The 27,121-nt window shown below is 43.5% G+C and overlaps 2 protein-coding genes across 2 annotated transcripts; one reads left to right on the top strand and one right to left on the bottom strand.

The window, feature by feature from the left end:
* On the top strand, positions 1–5,542 carry LOC135185715 (patched domain-containing protein 3-like). Its single transcript, XM_064162757.1, has 4 exons — positions 1–858; positions 1,082–1,203; positions 2,732–2,877; positions 3,569–5,542. The coding sequence occupies exons 1-4, from the start codon at positions 136–138 to the stop codon at positions 5,158–5,160; spliced, it is 2,583 nt and encodes an 860-aa protein (XP_064018827.1). The 5' UTR covers positions 1–135; the 3' UTR covers positions 5,161–5,542.
* An 882-nt stretch (positions 5,543–6,424) lies between these two features.
* On the bottom strand, positions 6,425–25,813 carry YME1L1 (YME1 like 1 ATPase). The gene is made up of 19 exons (XM_064162758.1): positions 25,694–25,813; positions 24,006–24,137; positions 23,414–23,576; positions 21,342–21,440; positions 20,045–20,154; positions 19,530–19,680; positions 19,330–19,437; positions 18,319–18,401; positions 17,437–17,527; positions 15,507–15,659; positions 14,107–14,239; positions 13,598–13,660; positions 12,988–13,100; positions 11,884–12,039; positions 11,077–11,228; positions 10,028–10,154; positions 9,864–9,937; positions 9,448–9,534; positions 6,425–8,318 (listed from the first exon to the last, which is right to left on the bottom strand). Exons 1-19 carry the CDS (start codon positions 25,721–25,723, stop codon positions 8,175–8,177), a joined length of 2,169 nt encoding a protein of 722 aa, XP_064018828.1. The 5' UTR covers positions 25,724–25,813; the 3' UTR covers positions 6,425–8,174.
* Between the last annotated feature and the right edge of the window lie 1,308 nt (positions 25,814–27,121).

Below are 27,121 nucleotides of genomic sequence, written 5' to 3'. Positions count from 1 at the left end.
AACGCTAGTTCTGGCCTCGCAAAGGCAAAACGCTAGTCCTGGCCGCAGCCCGACGGGCAGAGGGCTGCTCTAAGGCGCAGCAAGAGCTCTGCGGCCGTGGGGCGGACACCGGCAACCCCTGCCCCAGCCTCGCCCATGGAGGAGTCGCGCAGCCACAGCGAGAGCTGCTCCTGCCGCAACACTAACTGCGTGGAGCGGCCGCTGAGGCGACTCTTTGAAGGGCTGGGGAGCAGCGTGGCCGCCTGCCCCTGGCCCTTCGTGCTGCTGCCGCTGCTGCTGTCGGGCGGGCTGGGAGCCGGCTTCATCTTCCTGCCGCAGCGGCAGGCGAACGACATCGAGGAGCAGTTCACGCCGACGGAGGGGCCCGCCAAGGCCGAGCGCGACTTCGTGCGGCGGTACTTCCCCACCGACGACTCGCAGAGCTTCTCTGCCACACGCCTGCCCACCGAGGGCGCCTACGCCGCCCTCATCGCCGTGGCGACGGAGGACAAGTCCGTCCTGGACTCGGCGGCGTGGAGCGAGGTGCTGAAACTGGACGAGGCGGTGAGAGCGAGCGACTACGAGACCCTGTGCGCCCGCAATGCCGCCGACGGCGCCTGCAGCAGCCCCAACCCGCTGCTACAACTCGCCGCCCCGCAGAACCTCACCTACCCGGTCAATGGAACCTCCTTCCTGGGCACCGCGCTGGGCGGCGTGAGGACGGACGCCGACGGGCAGGTGGTGTCGGCGCGGGCCCTGAAGCTGATGTATTACCTGCGAGAGGACGGCCCCGAGGCGGTGAAGAGCCGGCAGTGGCTGGAGAGCTTCCTGAAGGAGTTTCCCTCGCAGCTGGCGAGAATGAACTTCACCGCCATTCAGGTAAGCAGCTGCGGGAACGGAGCCCTGGGCTGCCCGGGCTGCCCCATCGCCGGCGGGGAAAGGAGCTGGAGTAGAGCAAAGGCAGGGGCATTTTGCAGGTTGTGAGGGTCATGGGGCTGTGTCCGTACCGATGTGATGCTCAGCATCGCCTGTGCATCTGGACAGAGACCAAGGAAAGGCGAGAAGTGCTTCATCTTTTCTTTCCTTCTTGTTTTCACCACAGGTGACTTACTTTACCTCGCTGTCCAGGCAGCAGGAGTTTGAGGGAAATACGAAGACCACGATCCCACTCTTCTCCATAACGTATTTCTTGACAATAACTTTTTCCATCGTCTCTTGCCTCAGGTAAATGCCTTCTCCTAAGCGATGGATCAGTGAGAAGTGACCTCCACTCTTCTTTACCCTGCCTGAACTACTTTCTGCACTTGTCAAGTGAGGTTCTTCTGGAAGCTGCAGACTTCACACTGCATTTGATAACAGGCACAGTCATTCCTTTGCTGCTTCTCTCCTGCTTGTGCCTGTTTTCTACTTCAGAGAAACAACTGTCCACTTTATATGTTTTTAAGAGACCCGAGGTGCTGTAGCCTTGGCACCAAAGTGCACTGTGCCAGAACAGAGACTTGGAATGGTGAAAGGGTTCCACATTCCCATGTGCAGGAAGGGAGCAGCCTGGCACTGGTGGAATCCTGCACAAGGACATCTCTTGATTAAAACTTAGAGCTCAGCTTGGCAGACCCAGTGGGGACATCAGAGAAGTCTTCATTTATAGGGGGAAGGGAAGAAACAAGTGATGCTATTGCTAAGGTTATTCTACTTGCTGGCCTCTTTGATGGCTTCTGTGCTCATCCTGGCCAGAACATACTGATTCTTTCTAAAGATAAGTTGAGGAAGGAAGCAGGGGAGAGAGGAGGTGTACCAAGGTGTTGAGATCTGTTTGTACCTTTTTTCTGCCACCCGCTCAGTTAAGGTACAGATAAATGATCTCTAGCTTCATAGATTACTGCAAATCCAGGTACAGCTCCAGGTATTGCTAGTAGAGTCTGAGCCTTACCTGCCCTTTCTTTCTGCTGGTGGAAGGTCAACCATTGTACATTTTTTACCCTTATGGTTGTGTTTGTGCTTCTGAAAGAAAGCTCTACTTGAAGGATGCGCTTACTGGTTTAGTGCCTGCTTCAAGCACTGTGTCCTTTAAGGCTGTCCAATTTCTGGATGCAGCTGTTTGAGATACTGTCAAGGGCAGTTCCACCAACACATGCCTCTTGCCTTGGGGGTTAGAGGTTCTCCTAAAGTTCCAAAATGGGCTACAGACTGGAAAATGTGACACACTGGGCAAGAGGCAATTCTCTACTCTCAGTATGGTGTGAAGTGGGAATGTTTCATGGGAAATCCTTGAGCCAGTCCTTGAAGGCACCTTGGCAAGTGGCTGATAGCCAATCTGTCTGCTGAGAAAGCTGCTCTGCAAACTGCTGACTGCCTGGGAGATGCTTCCACACCACACTGAAAAACACCACCAAGAACCTATGAAAAAGGAAGCATCATTTATCTAAACATTTATCATTTGGGGGTCACCCTAAATCTAGCCTCTCCCTGGTAGAGCTCATGCCTCATTTCCCCAGCTCTCATGTTACTGATTCCAGGGTCAGCACTTACCTTTAGGTATAGAAATGGCCTACAGGAAGAATGTCTTTGGCACCTCCTAAAGAGTCGAGTCTTGCCCAGTGCTGACACCTAGGAGCTGTTGTCAGCAAAGAGCAGTCGTCCTCAAGAGTTCTCTTCCCAGGCAGGTTGTGGTTGGTGCCTCTGGGCTTCTTGTGCCAAACCCCTTAGTGACATAGTTGCTATGTGACTAAAATCTTCCTCACACTATTTTCAGGTTGAGCTGTATAAGAAATAATGTCTGGCTTGCAAGCTGCGGAGTGCTTTCTGCTGGTTTAGCTGTACTGAGCAGCTTTGGATTGATGCTCTTCTGTGGAGTGCCCTTCGTGGTCACTGTCGCAAATGCACCGTTTCTCATTCTGGGTAAGTAGAGAGGTGAGCTGGAAGCTGATACGAAACCGAAGTGGAGTTACAAGAAACTGAGGGTCTTGGTTTTCTGGAGTGTGATGGGCATGGGCAGGTCCACCCTGCAGTGAGGGGAAGAGACACTTGTAGAATGTAGTGCTTGGTCAGATAAAACTGGGCCTGAAGAGAACTTAGGCAGTGTGCAGGGCTGTCTGTAGTTGCAAATAAGTTAAGTGTGACTTAACTTTCAGAGAGTCAAGAGAGTAATATTGGCAAAATCCTGGAAGGTCTGTGTTTCAAATTGCTGGAGCAGGGCTGAGAGAAGCACATGGGCTCTTCCCTCTTGAGCCTCTGCTCACAGCTGAGCATCAGAGTAAGCAATGTATTTAATTGCTAATCTGCAGCACTGGACTCCTGGAGAGCAGCTGCAGCACTCTTGTCAGAGATGGGCTTGGTGTGCTCACTCCTTCAGCAGAGTAAGGTTGAGGGATCAAGAACCCATCAGGTCACCAGGGCTTTCTGAAGTGTAATAAATTCAGCCACATGCAAAGGATCTGTTTTCCTGTGCCTGCTTACCTTGCATCAGCACTAGAGCAATGTTACCAGCCTCCCTGTATGCAGCCCTGAATGTGATTGCTTGTGTGCCCTTGCCGGGTGTTAGGGGAGGCTGCCGGTTGCAGTGTGGCGCTAACTTTGCCTCCTCTTGCAGGGGTTGGTGTTGATGACATGTTCATCATGATTGCTGCCTGGGAACAGAGCTCGAGAAGAAAAGAGAAGTCCAACGTTAAGTCTCTGCTGGCTGAGACTTACTCAGAAGCAGCTCTTTCTGTGACCATCACCACCCTCACAGATGTTTTGGCCTTCTTCATTGGCACCTGGACTGCTTTTCCATCCGTGAGGTCATTTTGCCTCTACACAGGCACTGCTTTTGTCTTCTGCTATATCTATACCATGACCTTCTTCGGGGCAGTCCTTGTATTAAATCATAGAAGGGAGCAAGGAGAGCGGCACTGGCTGACTTGTATGCCCGTGGGAGGAGGGGAAGGGCAGGCTGAGTCCTGCTTGTACAAGGCTTGCTGCATAGGCAGCTGCTCTGGGCACTCATCTCAGCCAGACAGCGAGCATCCAATGACCATATTCTTTAAGAAGTACTATGGCCCTTTCTTCACCAACAAATGGATCAAGCCACTTGTGGTGCTGCTGTACGCAGCCTACCTGGGTGGCAGCATTTATGGCTGCATTCAGATCCGGGAAGGCATCGATCTTCGGAATCTGGCCAGTGACGACTCCTACGTTGGCCCCTTCTATGATGATAATGAGGAATACTTCTCAGAGTATGGCCCCAGGGTGATGGTTGTCATTACTGAAAGTGTAGATTACTGGAACGAGACTGTTCGCCTTGGCATTGAGAACTGCACACAGGATTTAGAGGACATTTCATATGTAGACCAGAAGCTCTCAGAGTCATGGCTGAGAGTGTACACAGCCCTAGGAAATGCTGGTTGGGTAAATCTAGACAATAAGACTTCTTTCCTCAATAACTTAACTCTGCTGTTCCACATTGCTCCCAGTTTTAAGTGGGACATTAACAAGACTGAGGATGAAATCAGAGCTTCACGTTTCTTCATCCAGACAGTGAACGTGACCTCAGCTGTTGATGAGAAGAATCTTCTCCATGAGCTGAGAGAGAGAGCCAGGCAGTGCAGTGTGCCACTGCTGGTGTACCACCCAGCGTTCATCTACTACGACCAGTACCTGGTGATAGTGCAGAACACCATTCAGAACGTTGTAGTTGCTGCAGGGGCCATGCTCCTTGTCTCCCTTCTGCTCATTCCCAGCCCCTTGTGTTGCCTGTGGGTGACCTTTGCTATAGCTTCTGTCATAGTGGGTGTGGCTGGCTTCATGACCTTTTGGAGCGTCAATCTCGACTCCATATCCATGATCAACCTGGTCATTTGTATTGGGTTTTCAGTAGATTTCTCTGCTCACATTTCCTATGCTTTTGTTAGCAGTGGAGAGTCCTCAGCCAACGGAAGGGCAATCGAAGCTCTGTCCCTGCTGGGTTACCCAGTCTTACAAGGTGCAGTTTCTACTATCCTGGGAGTCGTTGTCCTGGCTGCAGCCAAAGCCTACATCTTTAGGACATTTTTCAAGATCATGTTCCTGGTTATTTTGTTTGGGGCACTTCATGGTCTTGTTTTCATTCCAGTGTTTCTAACCTTTTTTGGGAACTTTGGCAGATTACCCTATATAACTAAATCTAAAAAGTTTGAGCTTAGTTACAGAAAGGAGTCTCCGTGACTAAGTTATATGTAATATATGTATTTATTGTATGCAGCCCCTGACCTTCTGCAGTGGCTTTCAGGGAATATCAAACATGAGGAAGTGGAGGTCAGACAAATAAACCAACAGAGAAGTAAAGGCTTCCAAAAAGCCAGGGAAGGAAAAGAACAGGAGAAGAAATGAAAACACAGAGAATGGATTTGCATTTTGTGTGTGTGTTTGACTCTACTGCTGTTTAATCCTTTTTTTTTGTAGCTTGTTAACTAAATGTATTAAAGTTATTTTGAACACTGACCATGGCATCAGCTCAGTGGATCACATCACAGATTTGTCAGGCAGGCTACAGTGAAGAACTCCCCCAGTTTGGCATTTCCTGCCTGTTTACCTTGCTGCTGTAACTCTGCTCACCTCTCAGCCCAAAGACAATTTTCCACCAGGAGGCTCAAACCTGGAGGTTTTACAGCAAGATTAGAAGAGATCAGAACTGCCTCGGGCTGGAATGACTCCTGTGCCTTCAGGAGACAAGGTCTGCATAGGCTTCTAATGCAGCACAAGAAACCTTCCTTCCCAGGCTTTAGTCCCAGTTTTGTTTGCCTCCTCCCTGACAGCAGCACAGTGAGGGCACACCATGGGGGCTGTGGTCAGTTCCTCACACCTCTCTCTGACACTCCCTCCTCAGCAGGACTTCCATGTCCCTTGCATAGGAGACACTTCACAAACTGCTCCAGCATAGGTCCCTCTGTAAAGTGTATCTTTCAGGCATGAACTACTGCACTGAGCCCCCAGCAAGGTCACAAGTCCTGCTAGCAAACCTGCTCCAGTGTGGCACGGGTCCTGCACAGAGCCTGCTCCAGCACGGCCTCCCCACTGGATCACAGCCTCCTTTAGACAACTACCTGCTCTGGCAGGTGGGCTGCAGATGGGTATCTGCTACACTGTTACCTGTTTTAATTGCTGGCTTCTGTATTTTCTCTGCTTTTCTGCAAACCAGCTGAGGTAATTGTGCCTTGGATCATCTCCAGTAAAGTTCTCTTGCCTCCCTTATTTTCTATTCTTCACTCCCATCTGTGTGGGGAGAGAAGGGGGCTTGTGAGAGCAGGCTCTGTTAACCCAAGACACTGGCTTCAAAAGTGAGGGTTTTTTTGCTTTTGTTTCTAAACGCAGATTCATGTTTAGCCGGAAAAAAACTCCCATTTAAATCCCACCACTGCAGCAGCACCTGACAGAAGGTCTGTATTTCTAAGGGGAACATTCCCTAGCACTTTAATTAGAGGAAGTGCCATTTTGCCATCATTCTTAAATTTATTTACAAGTTTAATTGTTTATACACCTCAATTTACATGGCAGGGAGCTTGGCATTACAGTCTGTAGCAATTCACAGTGAATAAAAAAAGAAAGCCCAATATGCATAATTAAAATGAACCTTTATTACTCCAAAACCAGATGCCAAACATGCAGCAATATTCCTGCTCCTGCTGGCATATCCCTAAAATACATGGACAGCTGTAACTAGTCAGCCTAGGCATTTGGTATACTGGTTTATAACATTTGGAAGTGCTCCCACGATGCACTGGGATGGCACTCTAGGAAGCTGACAAAAACAGGCAAGAGAAAAGTTTTATCTTGGATTTGAAAGGAAAAAAAATAAATCATGTGCTCTTCCTAGAAAATGAGGTTATCATCAAGCATTCCACTCGGGAAATTCTACAACACTACACAACCCTGGCTCTAACTGTTGCTACCAACTGCCAGTCACATTGATTGGCACCAGCCCAACTGTTTTGATGTCCAAGTGTGATCACCTTCAATAGCAGCACACTAGTAAAGGCCCTTTCTGCCACACCAAGGTCATAGCCCCAGGAGTTTACATTGAACTGTGTAGAAGATTATGGTCAAGCTGTGATGTTCTCACAGGCCAGTTCCATGAGATCCGAACACTGGCTTAGCAGTAACTGCCACCTGATTTCAAATTGCTTTTGTTTTCAAAACCCTTTTCTCATTATCTTAGAGTTTCTAGAGGTTTCTGATAGGGCTGAAAGAAAAGGCTTTATTTTCCCTACTTCCATCAGAGAACAGAACTAGGAATGTTATTTGAAACAACACATGCTTCAAACATTTTTCTGAGCTCCTCTTTAGTGAGCAGTATCAGATTTTGGGAAGAAATTACCTGTTGGATTATCAAACACCCATACATAGTATAGTAACTAGTGCTGCAGTCTCCAGCAGTGTAAAAGCACTGCCTTCCATCTGCTGCAGCAAGAACAAACATCTAAGGAGCCCAGCAGCAGCAATTAGAGGGCACAAATATTTCTCTTAAGATGTCTGCCACACACAGTTCCACCCAAAACATGGTCCAAAAGAGGTTTAGACATGTTTAGCCTGTTGGTTTTGCATGAAGATTTCTCTGCCAGTCACAACGTGTATTTCAACCCCAAAAGCACTGAGAACATAATGTTTTTGTCTAGCATGGAGCTCCCACAACTCTCCTTTAGTGAAGGGGTGCTGTGTGGCCACTCAGTCCTTACAGCTGTTTTGTTACACGCCTAAAGGAGAAGTCTTCTTTAAAAGTGATCTCTAGCTCCAAAGTCTGAGCATTAGTTAGACTATGCACTAGTGTTTCACAAATCACTCACTCCCCACAGCACATATGCTGAGGTATCACTTCAAGCACGCATCAGCACGACCCAGGAAGCAATGCCAGAGCACACCAGCCATCTTTTTCTTCTCAGCTTCAAAACATTTGACTAAATCAAAATGCTGAATTCAACCCTGAGATTTATCCTTCTGAATAACTTCTTGTGAGAAGAGTATAGGGAGCAGAGGATGAGGAACTTGCTTTATTTCTTGTGTCTTACTCTGATGAGACACAACAAAGAAATGAGTAATAGAAGCTCACAGGAGACAGAATAATATTAAAGTGTCACTAATGCCATACACACATCAGGAAAGGGAAAAAAAGGCTATGCTGCGTAAGACTACTGCATTGCTAGATGTACATTCTTCCAATTATCAGTTACTGCATCCAGAAGATATCATCTTACTTCCAGCTTTTTTCCCTCCAGAACAATTTGGATTTCTTTGGCATCCAAAGTCTCGTATTTCAGTAGAGCTTCTGCTAAATTCTTGTGTTCTTTTGCATGAGTCTTCAGGATGTTCTTTGCTCGCTCATATGAGTCCTGATATGAAAAAAAGGTGGAAGGCTTTAGAACAAAACCAACATCAAGATCCAACCCCCTCTATATTCTGTTTTGAGGTTAAATACAACTAGAAACATTTAGAGTTTGTGCCTTTGATTTCACAGCCAGCACAGCTCCTGTCTTACCAATGTTTAAAATCTAGATGGTGTAATTAACAGAAAAACCAAAACACAAGCCCAAACTTTATGCCACTTTGCATTTTGCAGAAGTAGGACTAAAAATAAGATCCTCATACCATCCTTAGTATGTTCATGTATGACTTTGAAAAGACTCACTAGAGGTGAAATGCTGCTGATTCAGTAAGAGGCATTTGATTTTCCTTTTGCAGTGCTACAGCACTGAAGAAATGTTCCTCAAAGAGAAGTTTGCAAAAGCTTCTGGAACTGCTGAAATATTGTGTGCCTTTAGAGAGCTGAAATCTACCCAACAAGTTACCAGTTACCACAGCCAAATGCACCTTGCCAGGGTGACAAGCTTCAACTTGAACTTTTAGTTCTACACAGCATAGGTGGTTCTTACATGTCCAAGTCAGTTCCAAAACACCTACAAAGCATTCATCATTTGAGTGTCACAACATCAATAGTTCTTCTGCCTGTGCTGCACTATTTCAGACTGCCACAACAGGGATCTAGAAGTTATGAGTATCAACTGTTACAAATCTCCCTATGCCTAGGATGCCAATTCCAGGGAGGAGCAGGATGCTGGGCTAAGCAGCTCTGATCAGATACAGGCTCTCCTGTCATTCTGTACAAAATGGTTCAGCTGCAAGTTATGGAATGTGGGAGTAACACAAACCACTCAGATCTGCTCTAAACCAACTTGCAGCCATACTTTTTTTTTTCCTCTGGATTTAACAGGCAAAGCACAAATCCTGACCAGCCATCAGAGGAAGTGTTGAAGTGTTACTCAAGACTCCAGCACTTATGTGTGATGAAAAAATTTTGGATATGCAGAGATTCAAAGTTGCAGGTATGTTAAATGCATGGGGATACTTTCATCCCCTGGGCATACTCACCAGTGTGCATTACCAAACTGAATAATCAATTAAGTCAATGCCCAAAGTCATCCCCAAATAAAGGAAGCAGAGTGGAGAGGGAGAGAATCTTACCCGCAGAAGTGATCGCACTTCCTGCTCAATCGCAGACTGAGTTTCAGGGCTAACTTTCCCCGTATCAGTATAGGTCATAACACCAAGCTAAAACAACAACAAAACAACATCTTTATCCTGTCACTGGTGCAGTAATACACACAAAACACTCTAAGAGTTCATCACCTGCTGCTCCTACATGCAAACATGTGAAATCGTTCATCAAACGTTTGCTGAGGGGCTTGCAAAAGAAGCAAACCAAGAAGCCTGCTTGTCTGCTGCGTAGTCACCACAGGCTTCTTTTTCACAGCACAGAGGCTCATTAAATGCTTTCTTATTTCAACAAATAAAATCCCTAGACCACCAACACAGGCATTTAGTTAGAGCACAGAATGTTGCTTTGCATCCTATCAGTATTTAAGGATCAAGGACATTACCTTCTCGCTCATTCCAAATCTAGTCACCATCAGCTTTGCAATTTTAGTGGCATTGTCAAAATCACTGGAAGCTCCTACACAGCAAAGGGATTTAAATTAGGGTTATTGAAACCAACTTAAAACATGCCTGTCCACAAACCTGGATCAATAGTTGTTCTAACTACCTGTTGTGATGTGATCGCTTCCAAATATGAGCTCTTCTGCTACTCTCCCTCCCATACAGACATCCATCTGTGCAAGCAGCTGGGACCTAGTTTCACTCCATCGGTCATTTTCTGGGAGCAAAGATACCTGTAAGATACAGAACTATGGTCAGGTAACTGAACTTGGGACACTGAAATAACCTGAAAAATATTCTTGTTTATATCCAAAGCAGATGTAAAGGCTTTTATTCATCTGAAAGCCCTGGCCCTCTCCTACACACTCATCAAATTTGCCCAGAGATGCTCAGTTTACCAGCTGAAATAGACTCCCACAGGCCACACAGACCACATTAAAACTCATAGAGTGGTTTAGCTTGGAAGGGATCTAATTCCAAACCCCCTGCCATGGGCAGGGGCACACTCCACTAGGCCTCAAGGCCTCATCCAACCTCGCAACTTAAACCTACTACTAGAAAAAGACCAACCTGTTCTATCCATTTCTTTTTCTACTGAATACAGCCCAACTTGCCTGAAGGATTCAGGCCAATGGTTTTCTTTAACTGAGTATCTTAACTTGGACACAGTTCAACAGAAACAGACCTAATGAAAGTATTTTTCCTGTTCGAATGCTTTGCAGTTAAAGTCAGAGCAGAAAAGTTTAGGTGCATTTATGCTACAAACAAGGTAGGTAAACAATAAGGTTTAGATGAAGTCACACTGGACAAGAACAACTTGATGAAGGCTGGCTGTCGTAAAAATTCAGTAGGGCAACGCTTTTGCTTTCCAATCCTCAACTGGGCTTCAAAGTTTTGCTGCTGGGTGCTACTTTAACTGCAGGGGAAGCAACATATTCACATGTCTTCCCTGCTGTATGTGAACTGGTACACTAGCACCTGCTATTTCATTTCCCAAGGAAGGCACATAGGCTTCCGGCACACAGAGACCACCAGCAGAGTTTTCCTAACCACGTCAACACGCAGCGCTCCTTAAGAGAACTGCAGCAAACACCATTGCTGGCAAGTTCCCCAATAATGCTAAACCAACATAAAAACCCTAGGAATTCTACTCACGTGTCCCAGTGTTGTTCCTCGTGTCATGATGGTGGCCTTGTTGATTGGCATTGCATCCTTAGTATAGTAGGCAATGATAGCATGGCCAGATTCATGGTAGGCAGTGATTGTCTTGTTTTTCTCATCAATTTCTACACTTCTGCGTTCAGGTCCTTAAACAGAGGAACAGCAAACAAACTTTTCATGCAGCTGACCACCACAGTGCACAAGTTACATTGCTCAGAGCACAAAGGAGCTGAGGAACAGCATGCGAGCAGAATTAAGCGACACCGATTAAATGCAACATGTCTACGAGTAGGATTTTAATGTCTAAAATGGACCTCCAAATAATCTACCCACATGCTGCTTATAAAGGAGTAGATTTAAAATGCAGCCTGAGCATCAGAAAATTCCATTTCTTCCCTCCATTTTTAGTGGGTATGTCTCAGATGTTTGTGTCACACATGACAAGTTAGGTGCACACAAGTTCCAGGTGCCTGGTTACTTATTCTCTGCTTTCCCACAGGAATAAATATGGGAGCAGTAAGAAATTAAATCTGTGTGGGTTTGATTTTATTAAGTATCAAGTTTCACAGAATGTATTCCATGTTACATCTACATACTACTTCCTGAGTTCAAAAGGTTCAATTCAGAATTAACTAAGAAGAGACTTTTTTATTTTAAAAGCAACAATGACCCAAATAAAAAAGAGAAACAAAAAGCCCAGCAAACAGCAGTACAAAGCCCCTTTTTTCTGTAGGCTCTAATCACACAAGAAATGTCCTCTGCACTGTAACACATCTGTATGTCTTTATCATAAACTCCTACCCATTAGAATTTTGTCCTTGGAGAACTCCAGCTCTTTCATGGTTACCATATCTTTTCCATCAACAGCTGCCTTTAAGGCAGCTTGATTTACAAGATTCTCAAGCTCTGCTCCAGAAAATCCTACTGTGCCTCGGGCAATTATTTCTGGATCAACAGCTGTGGGGAAACACAAACAAGGTTGTGATTAGTGGCCATATTACTCCTGAAAAAGGCTTGTATCATGAGGAAATAACAAGGAATGACTGAATTATAAACAAGATTCATAGTATCATAGAATCAACCAGGTTGGAAGAGACCTCCAAGATCATCCAGCCCAACCTAGCACCCAGCCCTATGCAGTCAACTAAACCATGGCATCCGGGCTTGTCTTGAACACTTCCAGGGATGGCAACTCCACCACCTCCCTGGGCAGCCCATTCCAATGCCAATTACTCTCTCTGGCAGGAACTTCCTCCTAACATCCAGCCTAGACCTACCCTGGCACAACTTCACACTGTGTCCCCTTCTTCTGTTGCTGGTTGCCTGGGAGAAGAGACTAACCCCACCTGGCCACAGCCTCCCTTCAGGTAGTTGTAGACAGCAATGAGGTCTGCCCTGAGTCTCCTCTTCTGCAGGCTGCACACCCCCAGCTCCCTCAGCCTCTCCTCACAGGGCTGTGTTCCAGGCCTCTCACCTTCCAGTACCTCAATATCTCTCTCGAATTGAGGAGCCCAGAACTGGACACAGTACTCAAGGTGTGGCCTGAGCAGTGCTGAGTCCAGGGGCAGAATAACCTTCCTTGTCCTACTTGCCACACTGTTCCTGATCCAGGCCAGGATGCCACTGGCTCTTTTGGCCACCTGGGCACACTGTTGTGTCATCTTCTACTAAAAAACACCCATTAAATAAATTGCTGCTTTGGAAGAAACCAAGCCTAGTTCTTAAAACACTATGAGCTGTGGGGACCAGACAGAAACACTGCCTCACTATACTGCCACAATACTGGATTCTAGACAACTTTTGTGTTCTTTACTGAGGAACACGGCAAACCACGAGTGCTGAATGGAGTTATTCATGAGTGGGTCGATCCAGTATGAAATCTGTTGCAATGAATTATCTACTTACATGGATCATACTTTATTTTATTAAGGTACCACTTCAGAATTTCTGTACGACCTCTTACATCAGGCTTAGGAACAGTCACCTGCATATCAAAGCGACCAGGACGTATTAAAGCACTAAGGGGAAAAAAAGAAAGAGAGTTGAAAACATTGACTTAAAAAATGCTGCAGTAAATTACTACCAATATATATGAGGAACAAAAAACTATGTCATATTTCTGAAGACATTTAGGTCTGTTGCACAAATGCAAAGAACATATTTTGCTGTTTGTAAATAGGTGAAACGTGTTCATTATCAATCCTTTTTAAGGGGTTTAAAGTTTTGCACTGTGAACAAGGCATGCAACTTGTCCACTGAAATACAAAAACTTCCATAACTTCTGGATGCCTAGAAGCATGGGATTTATTTCCCCCTATTTTACTCAACAACCTTTTCAATGCTAAAAACTGGTCAATACAGACCCCTTTTAAGAGCATAAAAAACCCAGCTATACCACTGGAACACATGAAGATTATCACAACCACTTTTGTTGATGTTTTGGGCTTTGGGGGGTTTATTTTTTAACTTGTTTTTTATACATGCTCAATAAAAATAATCAATACATCATACTCACTTATCTAATGCCTCAGGGAAGTTTGTGGCACCAATAATAACAACTCCTTCATTAGGCTTAAAGCTGTAATGAAGAAAAGGTGAGGAATATTTGTTTGAGACAGAATTTACACTTTCTCTGGTCAAAAACTACTTCTTATTTTGGAAGACCTCAACTAGTCAGTTAAAAACATGTTAACAAACCCTAACATGCGATGCAAGAATGACTACATTTAACTCAGCAAGTGGTTAGAGATACACCCTTCTTCCTGTAGATACAGAGCCAGCCTAAAAAAAAGTTGAGAAACGAAAGAATTCTGCAGATATTGAACTGCTACAACTTAAAAGCTTCTCTCTGATTTACAGTAAGGTCATTAATGCTACTGCTGGCCACACCAGAATGTCATAAAAGTATCTTACATTTATATCCTTAAAAGTATTAGGAAAAACAAAAATCACAGCTGTCAAGACGAAAAAAAACACCCAAATACTCAAAGTATCAGTCAAACCCCTCAGAAGCCAGGTATTTACCCATCCATCTCAGCAAGAAGTTGATTAATTGTCTGTCTTGAATAGGGATGCATTGGAGATTCAATTCTCTTCCCACCAACAGAATCCAACTCATCAATGAATATAACACATGGAGCATTTGCTTTGGCTTCCCCTGTCAAAAGAAAAGCAGCAAAAGGACACTTCAGTCACACCCAGCATCAGATAGTGTCTATCATTTAGGACTGTATAATACAAAAGCAACAAAAATATTTAAATGCTCTATTAGACATCAGAACTAACCTGATTTTAGCCTAAAAATTAAATCTCTTTCTGAAATTAAGCAATACAAAGAGAAGCAGAGTAATTCATATCAGCTTATTCTTACCATGCTACCAGGAGTCACTAGCAAAATTGGTTAAGAAATTCATTGCCTTTTGTATCAGCTCCCTGTAACACTTTATTTTATGAACACTGACCTATTCAAAAGCTGTTTACATGAAATGGGATGAATCTAAATGGTCACTTATTTAATACAATCTGCTTGTTACTTTACAGTAATGATCTTACCCTCAGCTTTACAAGTTATTTAAAACACAACACAAAAATGCAGCAATAAACTTTAAGACCACTGCCTGGTACATGCAAGCCAGGATGTGATTCATCTCATCCAACTAGTCCTATCTGTCTTCTCTTCTCCAGGCTGAACAACCCCAGCTCCCTCAGCCTATCCTCACAGCAGAGGTGCTCCAGCCCTTGGACCATTTTTGTGGCCTTCCTCTGGACTTGCTCCAATAGCTCTGAGTTACTCTTATATTGGGGACACCAGAACTGGATGCAGTATTCTCGCAAGAGGAGAGCAAAGAGGAAGAATCACCTCTCTTGACCTGCTGGTGACACTCCTCTTCTGTCAAAGTTAACAACCTAAACATTGATTCTATAAACTTCATTACAATGCCTTTTACTCAGAGCATGTTGGTGAGTGCGAGTAAGGAAATCTCAGCTTAGTCTTGCACTGAGATGTCATAAACTTCTGGTTCAGAACATTAAAAAAAATATATATAAACCCATGAGGGAATTAATTGAGAAGGTTAACACTATTTTTCATCTCAATTTTACAACTTAAATCAAACTTACATAGAGCAATAAGCAAATCAGCATTTAGAATGTTCCATTTAGTTTATAGGACATCACATTGCTAATTAAATTACTTCTATTCCCTCTGGGAGTGCTGTAACATCAGTGATAATTTGTTGTAATTTTGCCTGACAACTCACAAGATTCTGCAGCTAACTGATTTTCACAATTAAAGCTTTATGCATTAGCCTCATATGCTACTACTTTCAAGTAACCAGAATGACACCTAATCAAAACTTGCAGACAACACTCAGTACTTCATTTGGCATGTGAAAAGGTTTCAAAAGCACAAATCTTTCACTTACTGAACAGGCTTCGGATGCGGCTCGCTCCTACACCAACAAACATCTCATCAAACTCTGACCCAGAAGCATAATAAAATGGAACATCAGCTTCACCAGCTACAGCCCGTGCAAGAAGAGTTTTACCAGTACCAGGTGGCCCAACTAACAGAATACCTAAAAAGACAAACAAAAAAGCCCCAAATGATAGTACCTATATAAGAAGACTGTAGGTTTGTTTCCCTCGTGCATTGTAAGAAATAATTTGCACTGTGCTTCTAAAAGCTGTTAATGTCCCACTTCAAGCACTGCTCATTACTCACAGTCTGAAGAAGCTTCCTGTAACAGACTTAGATACACTCTGATCGCTATTTAAACAAGTGAGACTATTAAAGCAACAGAAGTCTTCTTAGACTAAGGTGGTTTACTTGGGATCCAAAGAAGTATCAGTTCTTAACTCTGTGACATTGCTAACGCAGCTTTGATTTCTGCAAGGCTTTTTGTAGGACTAGTCTACAAAATCACTGCTGAGTTTAGCAGTGAACTGAACCCCTAAAACAATCTTCTTCAAACTGACAGTTTCCTAACTGTTTCTGAAAGTAGAACTTTCAGTGAATCATTCCAAGAAATGAAACTGTGTAAAGCACTAACAGGAAACAGACTTATCTGGTGTATGCATTTCAGATTCACCTGGCCTTGTGCAACGACCAAGCTTAATCATCCTTTCAATTGAAAACATTTGTTTCTGAACTAAGGCAGCCAGCAGTCACTACGAGGTCACAGGGAAGAAATATAGGCCTTTTAAGGGTTCAGCCACAGAAATATCTCTGTCTTGCAAGATAAAAAGCTGCTGTATATTAGATTAACAACTAAGGAAGGCACAGCAAGTTTTGTCTAACACCAACATAGTAATAACACCAACATAGTAATTTGCTTCTTTTTTAGCCCTTTCTGCACTGTCTTGGGTAAGTTTTCAAGACCAAACTTACACAACTTGTCTTTATCAAATGAGCAGAGACATAACAGCATTAAAAAATTTGGTGTCAGGAAGATACTAACTTTAAAAAAACACATCCTTATGAAAGGGGGTGGGGGGAAACAAAGCAGACTTAAAATCTGTGGGCTACATGAAGTTCTACTCACAAAAAAGGATTAACAGCAATCACACAGAACTTGAGCAGTATTTACGATGCATGACACATGCAGTGGCAAAATAAAAGAGCTTTCATGGTTCAGTACCTCATCTCTAAAAGGTTTCCTTGGGACCCTAATTACCAATTCTTAACAAGAGCAAACAATGGTTTGACTTCTGAAAAGCTCATTACCTCTGATATTATTGATGACCTAACATAATTACTTCATTTCAAATCATTTTATTTCTTTTATTTCTACTCTAAGATATGCCCAGGTATCTTTGCTTCATAGAATGTTTTAGGTTGAAAGGGGCCTTAGAGATCATCTACTCCAACCTCCCTGACATGGGCAGGGATACCTCTCAATCAGATTTGGCTGCTCAAGGCCTCATCCAGCCTGGCCATGAACATCCTCAAGGAGGTGGCTTTTCTCTCAGTATCTTAGATGTCTCCAGTCTTCTGTGGGCCAAGCAATAATGACTAATCTTTACAGAGAACTGAAAGCAAGACAGGAAGCATGCAATGCAACCACTTTAACCTCAGCTCCTCCACACCCAAGGACCTCATTTAAGGACGTCCTTTACTAAAGAAGCTTTCACAACTCTCTGCAAAGATTCAAATACGAAAATCTACCACCTACATCTAACACTATCTCACTATTTTTCCAAGATACAAACTAAATATAGCAGCAGTATTTAAGCCCATTTTTGGTCAAAAAATATTCAAAAGCCAGGCTGTGAATCATTCAGTGTAAAACAAAGCTAATACAGATAGCCACAGCCACACACCATTTTCACTTCTGCTAAAGCAATGATTCTTACCTTTTGGAAGTTTACCTCCCAGTACAGTAAATTTATGTGGGTTTTTCAGGAATTCCACAACTTCTTGCAATTCCTGTTTAGCTTCTTCAACCTACACATTAAAAACATTTCACAAAATACAACTCAGCATTTATAAAACACTACAATTTTTTTTTGTGTAAGTGTTTTGAATTAGAGACAAAGTTTCTAATTGGGTATTGATTGAAAATACACAAGAGAAAGAGGAGGTAACAGTGTACCACAGGATGTCTGGATACCAGGTATCCATGAGTTTCAACCTAGATGCTGGAACTGTTCATATAAATCAGTAAATACTAAAGTTAACAAATAAGCAAACAGTTCCAGACCAGATCTGATCAATGAGGTAAATGCAGTATTTTTGATTCTGTATCAAGATACTAGTCTAATTAGTTAAAAAGTGATTAACTTTATCTATTTGTTCAAGGGGAAGAGGAGGGGTCAAGGTCCTCATCTGGCCATTGACAGCCAAAGAGCAGATGAGCACAGTAAAATAAAGCTATCCCATCATGTCCCCTTCTTTCTGAGAATCTCTGTGTCTCTTTTCCCAATAACAGATATCCAAAAGAGATGGTACTAAAAGATGGCATTTCCATCTTGTACTGGCCAACTTCTGCAATAAACACCGTAACATCAACACTCATGGCCTGCCTTTTGCTATTGTAGCCTTTAAAAATGTTACTCGAGCAGTTCAGAGTGCACCTTTTGTAAGGCACAAAGACAAGAAATAGAAGAGTGGTTTAAAGGCTCTCTGATCCTGCACTGGCTTCATCTCATGAACAGAACTTTCTTGAAGAGAAGATTCTTCAGGCTCACACTAACTGGCTAAGCAAGGATTCAGACACGATTTCCTTTTGAACTTACCCCTTTCACATGTTCAAAGGTGACATTTTTCAGCTGGATGGGGTCAACTGCTGCATCAAAGATACTCGATGTTCGAAAGCGTACTAATAGCAAACAGCAGATGATGAACAACAAATTTACACATGAACTCACTGCATTCCAAGATGGAACTCTGCACTTGAATGCATACCACTAAGCTACTAACTTTACACCTGCCCTTTTAAAAGGGCATGTTTCCATTTACAAGTGTCCAGCAAGAAAAACAGTTACTTTAAAAAAAAAAAAAGTAACAACTTTTAAAACATCTGCAATGAATTCAGTGATATAAGCAAGTTTTAGTCATTTAAGGTCCTGCAGCCAGATCAGGTACAGAAAGCCAGAATCTCTCCCTCAGGGTTTCTGCACATACACCAACTTTCCTGAAGCTCAAGTGAGAACTTAGTATGACACTGAAACTGTCCATGTATTTTAGCTCAGCCTTTGATTGTTTTCACATTGTCCAATGGATTTCTCAAGATGCCAATTTAGCCATGCAAGTACCTAGTCACAACAAACTAGGCTGTCATTACAAGAAATTGTAAATAAATAGAGTATAATACTGTATAACATCATCATTATACAGTTATATAATACTAAACACAAAAAATGCATATGATATAAAGTATATTGAGAGAGGCAGAAAGAAGTATCTATAAATAAAGCCATTCTGCCTATTGCTGATCCAAATACCACATCCTCTAAGTTCAAATACTTAACAGGTGAACAGACTGAGTTCTTCTCTGCTTGGTTCCATGCAACTGTTTTATCTAAAGAACTAAAACAATTATACTAATATACCACACTGTGTCCATAAACATTTTGTCACACTATTGCCTGAAAGTTAATTTTTGCTTTGGCTACAGCCTTTCTCTTTCATTAGTACATTGGAAAGTTATCTTAAAATTATCATGTGAAAAGACATTTAGTTTGTGCTATATCTGCAGGATGAAACAACACAAGCAAAACAGTATGAAGGGAGAAAAGTTAACTAACCAGCATCAGAAAAGGAACCTTTCCCAGGTAAAAATGATGAATATATGGCAAGATAAAAGCAGAGAACGAAGAGAAAGAAAGACAGCAAACGTGATCTTCTTAAGGAGTCTGTAAAAGACAACAACAACAAAAATTAATATAGGCTGAAATCAACAACTTTCTGAATGCAAAGACAAGATACAGGAATTAAAACAACTTACCAAGTGTTTTTTGCAGGAATACCTGTGCTTTCAAAAAGCCTTCTGCAAAACCAGTTTTAAAAGCATCCTGGTGTGCCTCTGGGATGTTTTTGGTTTTCATTAATGTATCCAAGTTTTCGACATCAATTCTCCGCTTTCTGAGGAGAAAGCCCTGAAAGATTTTCCATGGTAGGGTTAACATACCCAGTTAAATGACTACCTTACCTACTATGACTCCAAGCTAATTTTAACAAAGCCACAAACACAGAGTATGATTTCTAGAGCTGAAAACCGTTTTTATATTCTCAAACTACTCTGCTAAAAGTGTCAGGTAATTTCTTATGTCGATGACCTATGAAACAAATCTGTGTGCTAGTAACAGAACTGGCATGTTGTTTATGAGTTCAACTTTTAGAACTGAGACATTTTTCATGCTAGAGAAACAAAACACACTTGGTAAATTGTCAAGTTTGATATAAGATAAAGACATGGCCTGAGTAAGCCCAAAACAACTTCACAGTGTTACTCGTATTTACCTTCAAAAGTGAAGAAAGTGAATTTCTTGTTTCTGTGAACTGTTCAGATGTGGACTGCAGACGTCTTGCTCTTGATCTCAAAGTCTTGAAGTTCCGTGATTGGATGTAAACTGAATGCAGAAATAATAAAGAAGTTACAAACATCCATTATTAGTGTGTAAAAAGAGAGGCCCAAGAAACTTTAGAAACTGTTTTACAAAGACAGACTGTGGTGATTAAACTGAATATGATCTGCCCAACATACCCCCCAGTAGAATGCGAATTGTAAACCTTGCAGTGGAGATTTGATCACAGATCAGAACAGCCAAGAATACTCACCTGCTTTCATTATTGTCTCAAAACAATCACCAGTATCAGTCAATTAGTTTTAACTACACTTTCTCTCATCATGGAACAAGTGCCAAACAAAATGAACTTCTAGAGGTGATCTAGTCAAACCTCTGCTCAACACCGGTTTAAACTTCAACATCTGATTAGCAGATTCAAGTTAACACGAGAGTTACTCTGGACCTCTTTTAGCTCAGTGTTGAAAATCTCCAAGGATTAACACAGCACATCTCCAGACAACGTTTCAGAACTTAGCTATTCTCACTGGGAACACTTTCCATCGAGAATTCCCTTTGCTTTTTCTTCTAATTGCTACCTCTTCTCCAAGATGTGCAAGAGAAAGTTAACTAGTATGGTTCCAGCAGCAATTAGAGCATTTCCTGCCTTCCCTTGTGCCCACTAATGCTTGCAAATCTAACCCTTCCTTGCAGTGCATCACTGGCCTATCTTGATTTTTTTAGCATCCCTCTGTCAACCATGAAACACAATACCAGACACAGTATTTAGATGTGGCATCAGAACTGAATAGGGGACCATACTTGAACTCCTTGAGCTCCTAACTATGCTCTTGCTAATGCAGCCCTGTCATCCCCCAGTATACATCCAGAAGTACTTTAAATCAGTCACCAAACACCTTAGAAAGTGTATCTGGTTGAATACTTGATTCAACATATTTCTTGACTCAAAAGTAGTCAACTAGCTATCATCTTTTCAGAATATGATCCACAAATAGCAACATCTTTGAACAATATCCTACAGTTACACCATGTTTACTAACTTATTTTTGGAAACATACTACTGAAGTGCAAAAATAACTTGAAAATTTAAAGTGTTAATATCCTCATAAAATTCCTCCTGAAAGTTTGCCATCATTTCCCAAGAGACTCCTCCAAGACAAAAAGTCAAAATACTTTCCCAGAATAGAAAGATACTACAGAGGTGAAAACCAGTGTGGTTTAGTGGTTTGTACCTGGCCAACAGCGAACATCTGAGCAGAGATTTTGGAGGGGATTAGTATGCTGCCTGTACAAACAGGATGAGCGTAAAGCACTGAAAACATCCACAAAACCTGTAAGAAGAAGCAGAAAAGTGTAAGTACACCCTACTTTAACAGGCAACTAAACATTACTTATTATTGCATAGGTTTTTTTCTCATTGTTCAATATTAATTCTATTTTGCTGTGGTCCTTTAGGCATCTTTAACTAATCAAGTTAACGACTACTAGTCCAAAGACAGTTAGCTTCTTTGCTATGTCAGGCACTCTGTAATGCAGCAGAATTAAAACGAAAATATCAGTAGCCATAAGCTCAAATCTGAAGCTGTATCTAGGAGGGGGAGACTCTGCACATCTGTACGTAGCTGAATTACGTTATCTAGACTGGATAGGAATCCAGACTTTCACAAAGTATTCAACCTATCATCCAAAGGCATTAAAAAACAGACTGCTCACCAGACTATATATAATGTATGAAAGATTTCAAACTGTACTAAGTCTACTTAACTGTACAGTCCCCACGCAAAGCAGAAACAAGAATGAACAAATGAACATTGCAGTGAAAATGTTCTCAGCAGACACTATTTCTAGCATGCTACAGACTGCAAGACAGGAGGCCCATCATTTGTCTGTTGTTTAGTTACTAAAGGTACAAAGAACTCATCCTTCTCTAGCAGGTAAGACTAAAGAAACACCTAAGACGTGGGGAAGGAGAGGAAAAAAACCTGAGGCTCTCTTCCATAGTAACTCAGAAGCTAGTGTCACCACACAAATGTGGGGGTGTTTTGCTTGTTTTACATACTCTGGAAAAGTTATCAGTAAGATACATCCAGGACAGAAAAAAAGAACCCTGAAAGTTGCTACTTTTTTTTAAGTTATGTGATTGTAAAACCAGCTTACAAGCTAACAACAGAACTACTGAGAAACTAAGGGAAGGAGGAAAAAAGATGAACTCCTCATTCTACAATGATCTCTAGCACTGCTTATTGGCTAGCCTAACACAACCTAACTGTGAACACACTGGTTTAAAAAATACAAATCTCTCCTCACTTTATGCACAGGTACTCGCACAACAGACACACACATCAATAGTAACATCATCATCTACACCAGAAGTGCTTGAAGATCTAGCATTGCCCTTGCCTGTGGCAGTTTTCCATCTACAACTTCGCCCTCTCAGTTGTGAATGAAACAATCACTCTGATGAGCTTCCATGTTAACCCATCAAAGCTTTGAAGGATTTCCAGCTTTTTTCTTCACATTCAGAACTGTCTGTGGGCTAATATTTTTTCTCTCTCATTCCACAATGCAATTTAATACTTCTTCTCTAACACCAGACCTGAGATACTATTCTTGATGCTCTTTCTCCCAGCTGCAATACTATAAGGGCAGCACCTCAAATGTCAGCTACATGCTTCTTTTTCTAACACATTCTAGAGCATCTACAATAGCCTTGTTTCCTGGCTTTTAGACCAATCCCCACAAAACATCTTTAACTGTAAGGAATGTAAGGAACCACTCTTGGTTTACATCAGCAATTAAATATTCTGTGTGGACCGTTAGCAGTTTGCCACCCTGAACCCCTTTCTAATTAATCTTCTTAAGTAATGTTGCCTCAAGCGAAAAAGGTAATGTAAATGAGAGATGTTCATGACTGTGATACACTGGATTAGTGAAATCTAATTTCTTCTGCTTAGTGAAACAAACTGCTGAAAAAATTCCTGGCTGAGGTTCATCATTAAGGGACAGTGCATTTGCACTACAGCTGAGCTCAGACCAGTTTAATAGCAGTCAACTTCAAATACGAATTTGAAGAAACAGTTCAAAAATCTGAGTTAGATTTTCTCAAGTTCCCATGATCTGACAGCACAACTCTAGAGAGCCTCTATACAGTAGTAAGGGACATTCAGACTCCTTTTACTGAAGTTTTTTTCCTTAACCACGTTATCTAGGACATGAGAGAGTAGTTTTGAACTAAAGAAAATTACATTCACCTCTGTAATCCAACTCTTACCAATACTCACAAGCACTCCACTCTGAAACATACCATGCTTATTTTCAAAGAAGGACTCAGCAGAGACGTAGGATGTGTGCCACTGCGAGGAGACTTTGTTTTCTGCACTGTAGCCAGGAAGCAACCTGTTCACCAGTTCTTTGAACTGGCTAGCTTTCAAATCAGATAATCCCAGATCTCTTAAACTAAGTGCAGACTGCAAAATACAAATAAAGGTTTGAAAGTTACTTAGGATTACCTTAGAGAAAAAAATAAGTGAATTATTTTTCTGGCTTGATGGAGCAGATATATTTCATGGTTTGGACTGAAACATTTCTAAGGTAAACGAAAAGGCACAACTAAAGGAGTTCAAAGTGAAAACAAATTCCCTCCTCATTTACAGATTACTACTGAGACAAGGACTAGCTTTTTTTTCCTTTTTACTAAAAACATTTTTGTGGAATCCTCACTGGCAAAGCACTGACTGACCAAAGTTACATCAAAAAGTTACATTTTATGTGTTAACATTCTGTTTAGTAGCATTATTTTGTAAAAGAAGTCAACTGTTAATTTCACTTAAACTGCTACTATTCAGATTTAAGTCAGTTAAAATAAAGCACCACTTTTTCCAAAGAGTTTTCAGTACCTCGTTCTTCTGAGGATCATGCTCTGGGGATGTGTCCCTCTGGACAGGTTGTACAGATGCTGTGCTGGCAGCAGTAGTGGAGCTTTTTGGTGAATGAAAGGCATTGATAAGGTGACTCAGAGGAACAGTAGCCTGGGGAGGGGAAAAGAAACAAACATACATTTAATTATTCACACGTGTCTCCATTCCAAGCTCTGAGTTATAATTCCTTGTCTTGCACACTGTCTTTTAACTGAAGACTTCATGTTAAAACACACAAACTTAGCTTGAACACCATGGTTAGCTGGTACCTCTTCTTAGATAAAAAAAAAAGAAAGTTTAAGTATGCATGACAGATTGGAAGCTCACAAAGCTTGGAAGGAGGAAAAAAAAAAGGCTACTTTTCCTGATTTTCAAGAAAATAATCACTAGAACTGCAAACAGAAGTAGGTACAGATCATTAGCACTCAGGAGACTCAAAGATTGCCCTCAAATTCCACTAAAGACAACATTTAGTTAGCAAAAAATAAGTAAATTTTCACATCGTTCTTAGCTAAAACAGTAGGGAAACAAAATTGCTACTACACTTACTACTCCCTCCAGAATATTTTGTTGGGTTTTTCTCCATCAGTTGTTTGCTGTGTTAGATCTGTGCTGTTGCAACAGTAAAGACTGTTGCTCTTGACAAATCTTACAAACCTAACAAAACGCTTCAGTCTCATTACACATCACTAGGGAAGAGAGTTGGGATGCAACTGGCTACTGGAACAGTACTTGATTGCATTTGTCAAAGTCCTTCCACAAGAACTTCCTATATCTTGACCAAACAGAAGATCAAGAGAGACAATGCTGAGAGACATAAAAACTACCTCGAATTACTTGTCTAAAGTTGTAAGCCAGCACCTCGTCCGCTAACCAAGCTTTCCTCCTTACTTTCCCACCATGAAAAGGTGGGGTAACACGTTCCTAAAATAACATCACAAGATCTGTCACCAACACAAGTAATTAACACGTCCTGCACATCTGGAAAGGACCATCAAATCCCACCAATATCTCATACTCGTGCCCCTAACGGAAAAGGAGAACGGAACTGCTGGTGTGGATGAAAGTCCACAACCCCCTAAGTCTCATCAGCCTGACCGTCTTCCTGACTGCGTCCAGCCCGTTCTACGGAACCAATAACCGCGAGTCTTTTCCTCCACTAACTCTTCCAAATTACTCCTGTGGTTTACACAAGAGCCCCTGACAACGAACGGCACAGTTTAACTTCAGCAGTGACAGAACACCACCACCACTACCCTCTGACAGAAAAAGAGACTAAAAAGTTCTATCTCTAGGTGACTTCGTTTCAGATTTTACAAGCTTTTTCTGTACCTTTCTCTCCCTCCTCCCTTTATACTTTTTCCCTAGGTGAGAATGCCAAGCCACTGTAGCCCCCCCGGCCCTTGGGCCCGCTGTCTCCTCGCAGCTCGCTTGCTCACCCCCGACCGACGCTGTGCAAAGCCCAAAGCGTGGCAGCCGGGACCTCGGCTCCTCCAGCCAAGGCCCGCAACTCCGCTGACCTCCCGAGTGCCTCCACCCAGACTCGCTGCCTCTACGCGGACACGAAACGAGCCCCAGAGCGCTGCCCGGTGGAGACGGGGTCCCAAGCGAGGCGCACCGCGCACTGCACCGGGCCCGCCGCCCGTGCGCTCCGCCACTCCACTCACCTGAGGCTGCACGGTTGAGAAGGAAAACATCCTCCCGGCGGGGACGACGGCGGCGGCGGCAACGGCAGCCACAGGCGCCTCTCCCGCTCCCCAGCCCAGACGCAGAAGCCGTGCCCGCCCGTCAGCCGCCGCCGCCGTCAGCAAGCGCGCCCCGCAGCTCCACCTCGCGGGAAAATGGCCGCCCCCCACCGCCGGTAGTGACCGGGCCCGGAGGTGGCCCGGAAGCGGCTGGCGGCGGTAGGCCTTCCGGGTCGCCTCTCCCTTCCAGCGCCGCGCAGCCGCCGCCGCCTCACAACCGGGTCTCCTAGCGCCCGTTTCTCGGTTATGTCGTGTGCGGCATCAAACCACTCCCTAGAGGAGGAAGCGGGGGCGAGGGGCAGGCCATCCTCCCGGGCGGACCTGTCTGCAGGCAGGGTCGGACGGCGGGGCTGCCGGCATGGAGGGCAGCTGTGCTGACAGCGTCGGAAGAGGAGGGGTGCGGGCGAAGCCAAGCCTCGGAGATGCCCTGGGCGAGCAAGCAAGGCAGGCTTCTCCGTGGGCTCCAGGGCTGCCCCCGACCGAGGGTCACCGCCTCCAGGGGAGCGGCCGGAGTTGGGCTCCTCTCGCAAGTGCCAGGGAGGGGCGATTCGTGACAAGGTGACGGCTGAGGAAGGCTGGCGGCGGGGCCCGCAGCGTCTCAGCTCAGCCGACGGTGGAGGACCCGCGGGGCTTGCCACAGGGTGTGACACCTCTGCAGAAGTAGCGGGTGCTTGGAGCCCAAGGCCTTCCTCCGGAACCCGAAATACCAGGACGCCGCTCAGACGAGGAGTTTGGTTTGCGGCTGTATGTGGGCTGGAAACGGGGCGGTCAAGCCAAGCCGTGCCTGGGGAGCTGCCGCCTGCAAGTGCGTGCGGTGTAGCTGCCAGCTGTGCAAGGCACCAGCAGCAGGCTCAGCGTCAGTGCAGCCACCGCATGTGGAATAAATCTGCAAGAATATGTGTCATTTAGGTTGAACCCTTGCCATTGCTATTCGAGATGCCTTCCTGAAGTACTGAAAATACTTGCCAGGGAGGTAGAGTATACCACATGGAGAAAAAAAAACCCTAAAATTGTTTCAATTAAGTTAAATATTATTGTTCACATTCAGTAAAAATGTAATCTAAAGACACGGGCGTATTCATCTATGGCAGTTTGCTCTTTGATATTCATTTTGTACCTTGTACTGCTTTTCCTATGTGCTTACACTGGGGGTTTATTACCATTTTTCTTCTTTCACCTCACCACTGTTGCTCACTTTTCTTCCTGTGCTTGCTGAGAGTGCCACCCCGCACCAACTTACACTGATTTGGATCAGTGCATCCATGGTGCTGCCTCTCCCTGCCTTTATGCACGTTTCTTGCTGTTTTCTACTGCCACTCTGCTGACTGTAATCATATTGCTCAGCAAGCT

This window comes from Pogoniulus pusillus, chromosome 23 (genome assembly GCF_015220805.1).
Source record: "Pogoniulus pusillus isolate bPogPus1 chromosome 23, bPogPus1.pri, whole genome shotgun sequence".
Classification (NCBI taxonomy): Eukaryota; Metazoa; Chordata; class Aves; order Piciformes; family Lybiidae; genus Pogoniulus; species Pogoniulus pusillus.
Note: the sequence above shows the minus strand (reverse complement) of the source record. Positions and strands in the feature narration are given on the sequence as shown.

What these genes read in the sequence shown, in the direction of transcription:
- YME1L1 (XM_064162758.1), bottom strand. Translation starts at nt 25,723, where the DNA reads ATGTTTTCCTTCTCAACCGTGCAGCCTCAG. An exon ending in CTTCTTTGAAAATAAGCATG is followed by an intron (nt 21,441 to 23,413) that starts GTATGTTTCAGA and finishes TTCTTCTTACAG; the next exon opens with GTTTTGTGGATGTTTTCAGT. An exon ending in CACTTTCTTCACTTTTGAAG is followed by an intron (nt 19,681 to 20,044) that starts GTAAATACGAGT and finishes AAAATCTTTCAG; the next exon opens with GGCTTTCTCCTCAGAAAGCG.
- LOC135185715 (XM_064162757.1), top strand. Translation starts at nt 136, where the DNA reads ATGGAGGAGTCGCGCAGCCACAGCGAGAGCTGCTCCTGCCGCAACACT. An exon ending in TGAACTTCACCGCCATTCAG is followed by an intron (nt 859 to 1,081) that starts GTAAGCAGCTGC and finishes TTTTCACCACAG; the next exon opens with GTGACTTACTTTACCTCGCT. An exon ending in TGCACCGTTTCTCATTCTGG is followed by an intron (nt 2,878 to 3,568) that starts GTAAGTAGAGAG and finishes CTCCTCTTGCAG; the next exon opens with GGGTTGGTGTTGATGACATG.